The 13,965-nt window shown below is 40.2% G+C and overlaps 1 protein-coding gene across 4 annotated transcripts in view; it reads right to left on the reverse strand.

Moving 5' to 3' along the window:
• The window catches only part of CREB5 (cAMP responsive element binding protein 5), a 561,911-nt gene that overhangs the window by 349,721 nt on the left and 198,225 nt on the right, over positions 1 to 13,965 (reverse strand). For 3 of the 4 annotated variants that reach the window (XM_011972239.1, XM_011972241.1, XM_011972240.1), the window contains exon 2: positions 1,945 to 2,016. The exons of the other annotated variant lie outside the window; for it this stretch is intronic. In XM_011972239.1, the coding sequence (XP_011827629.1) occupies positions 1,945 to 2,016 (72 nt within the window). The remainder of the gene's footprint in view (positions 1 to 1,944; positions 2,017 to 13,965) is intronic. 4 annotated transcript variants of the gene reach the window in all.

Below are 13,965 nucleotides of genomic sequence, written 5' to 3' on the forward strand. Positions count from 1 at the left end.
AGATATGGCATACAGCCCCTTCCTTGAAACACTGTCCTCTACTGTCCTCCACAACCCTGGAGGTTGCTGGGAATCCTAACTCACCCTGAACCCTCTTTTGCCTTTGCTGGGTCTCTGGAGAGTCCCATTCCATTAAATGCCCCTTCCTTAGCAGAGACTGGCATTTACCTCCCCAAGTAAAGTCAATCCCTGTATTATACTCTTCAAGGTGGCCTATGGTCTTCCTTCATGGAAAATTGCAATTGACTAATTAAGTGATTTACTGATCATGTGACTATAGACTTGATTCCTAAACTGGAAGCTCTGTGAGGACACAGACACAAATGTCTTGTGATTACTGTTTCCCCAGAGCAATCAGATTGCCTGGCATATAGTAGGCTCCCAAAAAGTGTGTTGAGAGATTTGAGTTGAATCAAACTTAGTGTGACATTTTCACCACCAAAGCAAAGCAAACTGCTCAAATTATCTGATTCCCTTTGGCTATCAAGACTTCTCTTTAAAGAAGCTGAATGGGAATCCGTTCTACCTTAGGAATTAAGTTTTAACTTAGTTACCCTAGTAACTTGGTAAAGTGACACTCTGTATCCACAATGAAGAGTCCTGGTCTAGCAGGATTTTTACCAGTTACTTATCACTCTGTTTTTTCCTAGTGTTTTCTTCTTCAAAATCATCTCCTAACCAGTTTGCTTCAAAATAATTTTTGCACTGCTCTTGCTATTTATAAGTTGGAAATAAGCATTGACATAAAGCCCCTGGTGTAACTTCTAGAACCTGAGCAAAGGACTCTGGTTGTTCAGTCAATGGTTGATAACACCAGCAACAATGTCTTATATTTCAATGACCTCTTCCTTCCAAAAGGCTCCCAGAATCCTCCACAAACTCCGTGGGGAGGTTAATAAGAAGGGTCCTCAATGAACCCTTCTTAGTAAGCTCTCATCTGACTGCTAAGCATTGCTCCACGCTCTACTGCCAACCCCACCACATGAACAGCCAGGAGAGTGAGGCAAAGAGTGTAACTCGCCACACCTGAAAGACCCCTGTGCTCTGGGTTCCAAACTTGTCCTATATCCCACAGAATGAAGATCTAGGCATGAGAGTAACCACGTGTAGTCATTTTCCAATGACTGGAATGTGGAGATACCCAAAGGGTCAAGAGTAGAAAAAGTCACTGTCACGTTCCAAAGGTAAAGTGCAAAACTCTGATTTTAGGTGATGAATGTTTCTAATTTCTTTCAAAGAGATAGATTCCAATATAATAATAGTAGCAGCAGCAATAGTAGTAACAACAGTGGACAATAATTGAGCTCATATTGTGTGCAGACCCTATATTAAACAGTCTACTGGCAGTATCTCATCGAATTCCCACAGTAATCCCACTTGTTGGAAGCCATCAGAGCATAAAAGAGATTTAGTCCAACACAGCAGGACAATTTCCCTCTTAAAGTTTACATACGTAGGAAAACTATAGACTCTACAAGAGTTATAGGGAGTTTGGGGGTTTTTTTTACTCAAATTGGAAAACAAAACAAAATAAAATTTAACCTGTGATGTTAAGCTATTTCATCAGTAATCTCGAAGCCCAGCCAGTATATTCAAGTGGCTTTTGTAAAAGTAAGCACTCTCCTTCCCTCTTTCTGAAATGATGGCCCTGCATATTTGCTGGGCAGGATACACCTGGCTTGCTTCCAGGAGGAAGTTAAGGGCAGAAATGCCCAACACTGCTACTTCTCAGGGGATGAGAGGGAAGTATTTCAAACTATTCAAAACAGAATATAATGATGGCAATGAAGATGATGATGATCACGATACTGATGGGGAGGGGGACTTTGGTGGTGTCTTGGTAAAGAAGGAAAGCCCAGGGCGGGCATGATTGCCGGGTGAGAGTTGCTTCCCTTTTGGAAAGTAGGCTCTGCATGTCAGAGCACGGAGGATCCGCACACTCACCTGGGAGCAGCCTGGGGCACTGCAGACAAACGGCCTCTCCTGCTCCAAATTCATCTTGGATTCCTCATAAATCTGAAGGATCAGAGGGAAAGGGAGGAAGGAAAAAAGAAATCCATGAATATCTTCTGCTTCCACCTGAGCAACATGAGAAAGGCAATCACTCAGAGCCCCCTTTCTATGCCAATACCAAAATTAGATGAGCAGAATATTAACACGAATGCGCACAGGCCCTGATTGGCTGTAGTTCTTTGGGCTCACCTAGGTTGGGCTCCTATTGTCCTTTACTTGAGTGCATATTAACTGTACTTGGAAGAAAACTGCTATGGGGGTGGTCGCAGCAGAAATCCTCCCTGTGGAAAACCACCTGGTGGGGTGTTACTACCAGGGAAGACCACACCTGTGGAGGAAGGTTCTCAGGCAAAGCGCACACCAATCCTTGTTCAGTACTGCTGAAAGCTTTTGGGATTTGCTCCTTAGGACAGCAAGAGGGGTGGCAATCACTGGGTAACTGCCAGTGTGAAAAGGCCACCCCTGAGCAACAGGCGATATGAGACGCCCACAATCACCCCAGCAAGTTTCTGCATTCCCAAGGGACTACAGCTTAGCTGTGGCGCCAGATTAGCAAGCGATTCTGGTGGTGAACCGTGATCCTCAATTCCCTCTCATCTCAGGCATTTGATGTGCCTCAACAAAAGTTATCCAAGTTACGCAGGAGTAAATAGAAATTCAAAAAATTCCAAAAACATTACGTTGGATATTTCATTAATTTGGCCTCATAAGCTGACTTGAAATTAATATCAGATTAAGGTTGCTGCGCCCTGATCCAAATACATCATCTGGAATAAGGTAGCTTTCAGGAAAAAAATCTTATAATCAGACAGGCATGGTGGCTCATGCCTGTAATCCCACGAGGTGATACTGGGGTGGGCGGATCATAATGTTGGATTGCTAATGTAGTCTAATCTGAGGCAGGTGGATCACTAAGGTAACCAGCACTGAGGTCAGGAGTTTGAGACCAGCCTGGCCGTCATGGTGAAACCCTATCTCTACTCAAAATACAAAAATTAGCCAGGCATCGTGGTGCACACCTGCAATCCCAGCTACTTGGGAGGCTGGGACAGGAGAATTGCTTGAACCCCGGGAGACGGAAGTTGCAGTGAGTCGAGATCATGCCAGGGCACTCCAGCCTGGGTAACAGAGCTTGCTCCATCTCAAAAATAAACATCAGACACACGTTAAATTACACTGTAGTCTTTTCTTATGTAGCAGTTCAGTTTTTGTTTGTTCGTTTTTTTAATAAAAATAGAGACAAAGTCGTGCTATGTTGCCCAGGCTGGTCTTGAACTTCTGAACTCAAGCAATCCTCTCACCTTGGCCTCCCAAAGTGCTGGGATTACAAGCATGAGCTACCACACCCTGCTGTAGTTCAGTTCTAAGGCGCATACATTAGGCAAAAATTGAATGTAGTCAAAATTACCTTTGCAAATCCTCCCAAAAGCCAATATAAGTATAGCATACATGGTTTTGTGGTTACCAATCCACACAGTAACATATATATATGTATGTATGTATATATATAATAGGAGATACGCATTTAGTTATTTAAGTTACACAATTTAAATAATTTTCTATGTCATACCCCCTTTTTTTTTTTTTTTTTTTTTTTTACCATTTTTAGAGTTATACTTGTGTGTTACATTACTGCTAACAGTATATGGCTATATTACTGAATTAAAACCTACTGCTTCTACTGTGCACACAGGAAGTAATTTGCCTCTTTAAAATGCCACTTGTAGGTGATTCCAATAGGATTCACAAGTCACCTTGTCCCCTGAAATAGGAAGTTCTACTTGGAGTCATAGAATAATCACCCTTTGTCTGAAGGAAGCTTCATTATCTTTCAACCCAAACCAATTATATGGTACTTTGTATATTGTTACCACCTTTCCCCCCCAAACACTAATATTTTTGGCAATATTCTTTGGCAAAATATATGTATACTTTCACTTTTCTGAAGCACAAAGTGAAAAGACTTGCCTTAGATAACACTGTCAGTCAGATATTTTAAAGCAATATAAAGGAAATTTTAAAATGTAAACCTATTCAAACCACTATTTCTCACAATTATACAACTTTCACAGAGCGACGCATTTTCACTCTCCATTTGGCCACCCATGAATACAGAGATTACCATAATTTTATAGCTTTCCTGTATTAAGCATATTGTTTAAAATCCTTTACTGTATTATATTTAGAAGAAGAAAGAAACACAAGTATCTTTGGGATCTTTCTGCTTGCCCTTGTCTGGGGAGTGTTGAGCAATTAAAATAACTTCTCACCTTTCACTGTTCATTTGATTTTGCCATCTGTGATCATACAGCATCTCTCTTTCCCACTAGGAATACTGAGAACATACTACTAAGTCTCAAAATAAGGGGTGACTTTAAAGCTGAGAAAATGATTCTGATCCAAGACAAAATAAACAACAGAGTTGTCGGGCTATCCATTAATTAACTACATCTTAGTTTTCTAGTGAATTCATTTAAATGCTTTCCTGGAACTTCTCTGTCTCTGTAGCCTTCCTCTGCCTGACCACTGCCAGATCATTTAATTACTCCATGCCTAAGGCCCATACCTTAATAAGAGGGGTATAAAAACCAACCTTCAGCAACCTCATTCCTCATAATATTGGCTATGGAGCCTGGTAGATATTTTCAAATTATGGAGAAAGGTCTGTATATTCGTGTGTTGTTTGCCGGGGTTTTTTGGGAAAGTGTTACTGAAACTTCACTCTAATATTAAATATTATCTATTTATAAAATTATAAAATATAAAGTACTATCTTATTTGCCTAAAATGAGTCTTTCTTGGATGCCACTTAAGAGCTTTAGTTGCTAATGTAGAATGTTATTCTTACCGGGTAACATTAGATGATGTGACAGTAAAATGAGAAAGTTTCATATGTGCACATTTATGGCCTACATCTGAAAGTGGTAATTAATGATAATAATTAGATTAATGTCCAAGCAACAGAAATGATCAAGACTGGAAGTGCTACTACTGAAAGTTTAAAGAGATTCATTAATAAGCCAAAGTAGGGAAGAGATTGACCAAGCCCAGACACTTAAGTATGAGGAGAAAGTATTTTTCTACCATAATCCAACTCCATCCCAATCCCCGGCCCACCAAAGTACTGACCTTCCCCAGAAATTCAGGCCCATAATGCTAATACTTTGGCAATTCTTTTTGATGTCAACATTGTTTGCCTTATCTTAATTAATGGCTGCATTTGCATATGAGCTGCAGCAAATACTTTAGAATTACAGGATGATGCTGGTGCTTGAAGACAACAAAAGGCTCAGCCACATAGATTCTACTGTCTTAATTGAGTCTTCATGATGTGGATGTTATGTTTAGAGGAATACGAGCAATCTAATCTGTTAGCCACTGAGATATGTCAGTATAAGAAATCATGCCTCAGAAGACACAAGTTGAGAAATACAATTTGTCCTCAAATCACTTAGAGTTTAGTCATTGATAGGTTCTACTGAGTTACAATTGTTATGTTACTATTTTATTTTAAAACATAAGTGAGTCTGTATCAATGTATTACATGCCATGGATCCCATGGACCAAATATGTTTTAACAACATAATACTGGAATGAAAGTCTTCAAGTGGAGTGGCAGTTGCTAAAATAAGTTTTCAGTGATTAATAAGGTCTGAAGTGAGTGGGTGTGTATATATAAGTGTGTGAACTTCAACTGCTTTATTCTGATGCCCTGCAGTTCCCACATTTAGCCCTCTGCAAATAGCATTCTCTTGCTAATTCCTTTCTGTGTAGGTGTTTGCAATAGTTTTTCTAAATGGTACCTCTCTACCATGTAGGCTTTATTACTTTTATCAACGAGTATGATCTGGTCTAGTGTATTAGTCAAGAACTATGGTTTATTTTTATGGTCTATTATTATGGTTCTTTTCTAGCACATATTGTAATAATTATTCTCTCAAACAGACTCTTATTAAATAAAGCCCTGCATAGATTCTTTAACCATTCATCAGGTGGGGGCAAATTACTCAGACAGGATTTGAACGAGGCTGTTCTCTCTCAGTCCTCATCCTCTCATTTCCCATTCAGTTGTTTTACTGGCTTGGATTTTTTAATGAACCAAGTTTTGCTTGGCAACTGCCATACCCTAAGCTCCACTGCATAAAGCTTACATAGTAGGCGTTCAATAAATATTTGTGGAATGGATAATGATCCTGAATCATCACAATACACTGCCCCAAACAGTTTGCCTATTCTCCACTCCTGAGGCAGTGGTTTTCAAACAGTGTTTGCCCTGAATCAAGTTATTGGTGAGGTAAGTAGTTTTGGGGACCACTCAGTCTACCTGTTGACAGTTATGGCCAGAGAAGAAATCTCTCCAGATTTCATGGAATAAAGTCAAAGGTGCTTTCAGTAGAAACAATGAGTGAATCTAGTTTTATTCAATCTCACAAGTAAACATATTAATTCATTATAAATTGTCTGTTAATGTTGCCATAGACATTGACATCATTAAAGTCCAGTTTATTAACCACATGTGGGCTGAGTATGACCCCCATGAAGCACCTTTGGAAGACACTGAGTAGTCTGATTTCTTTGGTTAGACATTGTCATAATTGTGGCAGATGCTGCCTCATCATTTAACAGTTTCTAAACAGTACTCATTTTTGTTCCTCTTTTCCAAAATTCAGATTCAATAGTCAATTAGAAAAAATGCCCCGTAAGTTTAATTTCCTTCAAATTTGGGAAAGATAACAAAAAAACTCTGATAACAAACCCTAATAGTACATAAAGTGAGTTGAGGTTTTTTATGGTTGACAAGGAGATGACAAGCTTGATTTACAATTCAAACCCTCGACTGCCACTGGATTCCTCTGGCCTCACAATGAGCAAGAATCTCTTTCATTGTTCAGTGTTTGACCCCACAAATTCCTGGTCTAAAATGGGAAATCGTCCACAATGGTTCATGCAATCCATTCAAATGCTTTGCCAGCCATTTAGGGATATACTTGGAAATACCATTTCACGAAAGGCAAACACTGCAAAAAGCAAATGATACTGAAAACGTGGACAGCCTACACAGTATACTGTAAATACCTATTGTAAACTTAAGGGTAACAACTAAGCCCAAAGAGGGGGAAAATTGACATCATCTGGTTTGCTGTAATCAGCCAAGAGTGATGTTTGCCCATGTAAATTGTAGAAAGTCATTACCAATCCCTAGTTAACATCAAACTCTAATCTTAGTGGGATGGCACAAGTTTCCTCCATTCACAGCAGATGGACTCATACAGTAATATTGAATTTGCAATAGTAAATAGTAAGACACTACAAGGGCTGTTCTAATCTGAAAACCTGGCATGTACTCTTTTAAATACCCAAAGTTATAGGAACTTCAAAGTTACGACCTGAAATCGTGAGTATCAGTGAGCACTAACAATAATATGGCTACGTCCCCATCACCTCTGATATTGTTAATCTGGAAATGAATGCATTATAGATCTGAAAGGGGGGCTTGAATTTTAATTGTGATATTGACAACATTTGTCAGCATTTATCACTCTACTGTGAGTGTGGGAAGAGCCTTCTTGGCAGGACTCACATGAAACAGATCGTGCTGCTTTGTTGAGATTATGAGACCTCAGAAGGGTTCCAGAGGAGGAAACTGGACCTTCCTGAAATGCCAAAAACAGCTGGAAAACAGGAGCACCTTAAGTCAGTCACACTGTGTGACACTCCACATCAATCCTGCTTTCTTCCTGGGAACAAATGTTGTTTATTAATTAAATTAGTTAAGGCCATGGCCAATTTGCACTTCGTGTTTCTGAAACAAAGCAAATATTTATCTCAATACATCTGTCAGAAGGGCAAGGGGACACACACAATAATAACCCAACACACATTCACCGAAAACACACTCTATTTATTTTCTTCAAAGATGCCTGGTTCTACTTGCAAAGCAAGGATGCAGGTAGGTTATCCCCACATGTGGCTAGCTGTTGGGAAGGAATTATATACGCAATTTGGAGCTAACAATGTCTTTCTTTGGGAGGGATATTGCATCTTTCATTATCTTATTTGCTCATCTGCAAAACAGTGCCATTGTAGTAAAACACTGTAGAACAGGACCATTCAAAGAGGTATTACGTGAAAACATAACTATTGGGAGCTAACTGTAAATTAAGAGAAAAGTAAGCCCTCTGGATTTCAAATATATCTTTATTTTTCAAACCTGAATATCACAATTTCCAATAGAAAAATAAACACCTTGAATTTCCATCCAAGAAAATCAGCTACTTTGTGTGTGTGTTTGAATCCTTCTGTGTGTCTGTGTGTGTCTCTCTCTCTTTCTGTGAGCATCTCCCCTGTCTCTTTGCGTGCCTATTTCTCAGTGTGTGCCTTTCTCTCCTCTCTTTGTGTGTTTGTTTCCTTATGCCTGTCTGTCTGTCTCTCTCACACAGACACACGCATATACTCATTTTATCAGTAGAGTTCTTACCGCATTACTGGTAAAAGGATCTAGTGGGCTTGTTTCCTGTTGCAGTGTTATTCTTGAAGCGGACTGCTGTCAGAATCTGAATTTCATTGGGCTATTATTATTTGCAGCTGTGTGACCTTTTTAACCCTGCTTTAAAAGTGACATTTCAGCCCTCAAGCTTGAAACGCCTGAATGCTACAAGGTTTTCAAACCAGAGATTTACACAGGGAACAAGACCAAGCGTGGGACTGTACCTTATAAGCGAACATTTCACCAGAACTTGGCGTGAAGAGGATGTGTTCCTGGGCAGCTTAGAGCCAGTAGTCTCCCCCGGAAGGCCTGAACTTGACACATAACACTGTGGTTAAAGACTACTATTCTGTTCAAACCAGAAAAAATATCCCTGTTCTTCAAAGATATTTGCCATCCCCTGGTATCCCAAAAGCTCAGAATCCTACAACCTGAATCAGAGCCCCCTTTGGGATTGCGTCACACTTTGTGTTATGCTTAGGGGCTGTCAGAAGTTCCCCTCCAATGAGGCCCACTGTTCCCAGGAGGAAGGATTTCCAAACAGCTTTTGTCTCTGGAAACTAACCCGGGTCTTACTTCCCAGAGGGGGCCCTAACAGGAGAGAGTGCTGGGGGCTCACCTCCTCTCACGTACTTCTGCAGAGGTCTGTGGTTTTATTTATGTGGCGTTTATGCTGTGTATAGAAAAACATTCCAGTGGGATTGGGTTTTCATATGTTAGATTCCTCTTTCTTTCTTTTCTTTTTTTAAGTTTTCCATATGTTTCTTTAGATCGGAGGTATTTTTTTCAAAGTTACTGGCTAATTCTGATCTTTGTTTCGCATAATCCTGTCTTATAGCTTTCCTCTCTGTGGGTTCAATCGTTCAGAACATACTTGGTAATAAGCACTTGTGTGAAGCATGAGAGACATTGTTGAGTAAGTCGCTGAATGCATGTGAGCTGCATTTAGGTCCTTGTCCCCTTGTTGCCATCTAGTACAATACACTTTCTTGCAGAAGACATCACATCTCTAAAAAAAAGTTTATTTGACATGTGTGTGGTTAACAAAACACTAGTGTAGAGATACTTAGGTTTTGAAGGAAATATTAAACGTAACCAAATAATTTGGCTTGTTTCTAATGGGACTTAACATAACCTCAGAAAACACGCCGAATGGTGGCGAACTCTCTTCCTTTTTACCTGCTGTCACCGTGCACAAAAAGGAAAGAAAAAAAAAAGGAAAACTGAGAACAAAACATAGCCAAGGTTTGGGTTGACACCGTCATCTTTATTTTTCCAGAAAAGAAAATATTTCATTGTAATTTAAAATAACTGCCCTCATGAACTCCTGAGAGAAAAGACTATGATAGCAAAGAAATTCAGTGCAAAACTGGATCATTCTTCATACTGGTGAAAAGCAGCTTGCCTTTTGGAAAATCTAAGAAAAAGGTCAGCTGTACAGTTTTCTCTTCTCCCTTTGTGCCTTACTACAGTAAAATTTGCCTCTTTAGAATTGGAACACATTCGCAAACGGTACTACTCTGCCTCGAGATAGATACTTTTCAATGCATTTTGAGTGCATTTGATTTTTAAACAATTTTCATGTAAAATAAATCTCTTTAAATATTCTTAAGAGTAACAACTTTTCAGTCTAGTCTTAGTTTTCTTTTCACACATGCAGATGATTTTTATTGGATAATGTTGGGGGGTTTTTTTTGGATTTTTATTCTAGATAAGTATCTATATCTTCAGCAACAATATACATTCGGTCCATCCAATGTATGGGCTGAAGTCATACTCAAAACATCCGAAAATGTGTCTTTTTCTGCATGAATATGAGCTACCACACGTGAGACTGCATCAAGCCCAGTGATGCCCAAGCCAGACCACTCTACTTTCGGCGAAACCGGGAAGAGACTATTTCATCTTACCATTAACTCTTATGATGACATCTACTGACTTCCTCTTGAAAGACATTTGAGAATGATGGTATCAAACTGGGTGCTTTTTTCCCTTGATCCCAGCAGAAAGCTGGGGCATTCCCAGGTTGTATTCTAAAGTAGCCAGCAGTTGTGTTCTGAGCCTGCGACAGCTCACGATGTCCATTGAACACAGGGTAAAAATATACCAAAGCCTTGTTTCAGATTCCTCACACATTCTGCTTCAAATGTCAAGCGTGCGAACAATTGACAGTACTAGGAGGTCACTTAAAGGCCGTGTTAAGGCAAAAATCTTATGCCATCCGAAGATGCTCTCATCATTCAAACAAGGTTCTCGTTCTAAATGTTAGCAAAAGGCACATTTCATCTGTCTGCCTGGAAAAGGCATCATTTCCTTGGGTGGCCCAGTAAGGGGATTTGGAAATATGTGAAGCCAATTATTGACTGCTATTATTACTGAGGGGGTCACTGTGGCATTTAGTGGGAGGGGGCCAGGGATATGGGATATTCTGCAATGCACAGGATGGCTGGATCTGTGCAACACTGGAGTCTCCTGATCTGATAGCCAATAGTGTGGCTTTTGCAAGAATAATTAGAGTACAAGTACCCACAACTGCCTCACCCATGCCACCCAGTTTAGGGTAAAAGGCAAATTAAGAATAAGACAACAGGATGAGTGAGGCAATGAAAACAAAGACCACATATAGAAGAGATGAAAGGGACTAAGTGCGTCCCCACCTCTTTATACTTTTCCAAGCGCTCTAAAAAACTCGGGCAAAGTTAAGCTTATGACAAGGCCAGATTCAATGCCAATTAAAACTTTATGAATATTCAAAAAAGTATGTGAAATTATCATTCCCTGTCAGTGTGAGGGAGGGCTGGGGTCTGTTGCCAACACTTAAACTAAGCATAAGCATACTCTTGCAGGTTCAATCCATAGAGGAGAGAGATGACTAAGCTGGTATCAATTAAGGTGGCTTTTTCTAGGTAAATGATCTGGTTTGGCCACCTACAGCTCCCACTGTCCAGATAACCTTTATCTAGAGCAGTGTTGACTCAACAGTAGCAAAAGAAGGAGTTGCCCTAACATACAAATATATCTCCTGCTCCGATGCCTTTCCACTTGTGATAATTGCCTTGTTGATTTTCTATTATTACTGAGAGGACAGCTCCAACATAAAGAATGTCTTTTCCTTTTTTTTTTTTTTTTTTTTTTGTACTTAAATAGAAAACATCACAAGCTTCTAAATTCCACTCTAACGTTGCTGGCACCATTAGCCCTCCACTCACAGAATACGTATTAGGGAAACTTTTGCCTCTTAACCAACTTCTCAGTAAGAAAGCTTAATCAGTCCAAAAGAGCAAAAATACACACACATATACATATTTTTTTCTTTTGGCCTGTTTTCTTATTGAGAAGTTTATATATAATATATATAAATATGTATATCTATTCACACACTTTACAGGGATTCTTTCATCCTGATAAACAAGCTTAAGACTCGAAACTCATGCCTAGCTCGTATTGTAACACGAGGAGGATACTGATCGCATAAGGAAGCAACTACAAAACTCTAGGCCCACCTTTCTGCACAAGGTTCACCAGAGTGAAGGATCATTAAACATTTTTAAAGTGCAGAAATGAGCTGTGTGGGGTTTTGTGGGGTTTGTTTGTTTGCCTGTTTGTTTTGAGACATGGTCTCTCTCTGTCACTCAGGCTGGAGTGATCACAGCTCACTGTGGCCTCAAACTCCAGGGCTCAAGGGATCCTCCCACCTCAGCCTCCCAAGTAGTTGGGACACCACAGGTGTGCACCACCACACCCGGCTAATTTTTTAGTTTTTGTAGAGATAGCGTCTCCCTGTGTTGCCCAGGCTGGTCTCAAACTCCCGACTCAAGCAATCCTGCTGCCTCATCCTCCTAAAGTGCTGGAATTACAGGTGTGAGCCACCATGCCCACCTAATAAGTTGTGTTTTGGGGGATTCCTAGAGTATTTCCATGGACTAGAAAAGTCCTGCATGTCTTTCTCAACTTCCTACTAAACAAAAGGATCACTCACTAAAGCCTGCTAATCCACTAAAACACTCTGGGAAAAGCACATGGAAGGAAAAGGCCTTTTCCTTGAACCCCACCACCCACGGGAGGTTAACACTGTGCCAGACTCCAACTCATCAAAAGGTCCAAGCCATTAACAAACAAACGCAGGGACTTTTCTTTTTATGCCCCAGGGCTCAGGCCCCCAAACAACAGCACCATTTTCAAATCCATACTTCAAATCAGCATGAAAAGGGAAAGAGGATTTCTTTAAACGCCCCTGTGCTCCCAAACCTAGGAGACCTTCCTAGGCATGAATGTGGTCTCTTTGCTCAGGGCAGTGTAGATAACATGCTGGGAAAAACCCAGAACCTGGATCCTTCTGAAAGGGAAAGAAAAAAGGGGAAGGGGGTACAGGCAGCACCCAGCAGGGGCATTGGAGAAGGCCTATGAGACATGCTTATTGAAAGGCTGAAGAAAGGGGAAGGGAAAAGGCCAGCCCCTAAATCCACACTAGGAAATTGTGGCTGCCCTTGATGGGGCATTGTTCACAAACTGCTTCAGGGAAAGTGGCCTGTGGACAGTGATTGATTACCCATCACAGTGAACTTGTTCAAACACGGTTCAACTTGGGCACACACCAGGGGCAGAATCAGAAACCAAGGACACGGGTCTCATTCATTCATTTCTTCCCCACATCGTCACTGAGCACCTACCATGCATGAGGCCCCATGCTAGGAGAATGAAGGCTTGGCACAAACAGTCCCTGCCCTCTGGGCAATGATTCTCCAGTAGGAAAGGGAAGCGTGCCCAGATGTCTATGGTGGAAAGCAGAATTTTAATGACCATAAAGTACTTTTAGTAAAGTACTTTGAGAGTTCAGAGGCCATGAGAAAGCAAGACTGTTTCATTAACTACATCAAATATCATATCATCTCTTCTTTTACAGCTAAATATTTCTCACAATAAGATGCCAGTTCAAGTTGCACACACACATATAACCCCTGGAGCAATATTTTAATTCTTTTAGGAGTAAGGATTTTGTTTGCTTGTTTTTAAAATTTAGGCTTTATTTTGCTTTTAATGCTGAAAAGTAAAACTGCATTATTTATGGTAAACCTAACATTGTGATTAGTAGACCAGATTTTATGTTAGAAAATAAACAATTAAATCTCAGCTCCTTTGCTAATTAGCTGTGGGATCTTAGGCAAGTTACTTAACTCCTCTGAATATTAATTTTCTCCTATAAAAAGACACTATAGGTGATACTGATTTTATCTGACTCAGGGACATTGGGAGGATCAAGTGGGATATTTAGGAAAGCACCTCATAAATGGAAAGTGCTGTGAAATGTTGGTTACTGTTTTTATAGTACAGTCAACTTGCAGACATGGACTTGCAGAGGTGGCGCATGGCACAGAGTTATGTATACACTTCGTGGCATATGCTGAGAGATTGAAGATTCCAAAGGACGTTGAAGGTTATGATCTTTTAAGAGGTCCTGACTTGAC

The sequence above is a fragment of the Mandrillus leucophaeus genome, unplaced genomic scaffold (genome assembly GCF_000951045.1).
Source record: "Mandrillus leucophaeus isolate KB7577 unplaced genomic scaffold, Mleu.le_1.0 Scaffold128, whole genome shotgun sequence".
Classification (NCBI taxonomy): domain Eukaryota; kingdom Metazoa; phylum Chordata; class Mammalia; order Primates; family Cercopithecidae; genus Mandrillus; species Mandrillus leucophaeus.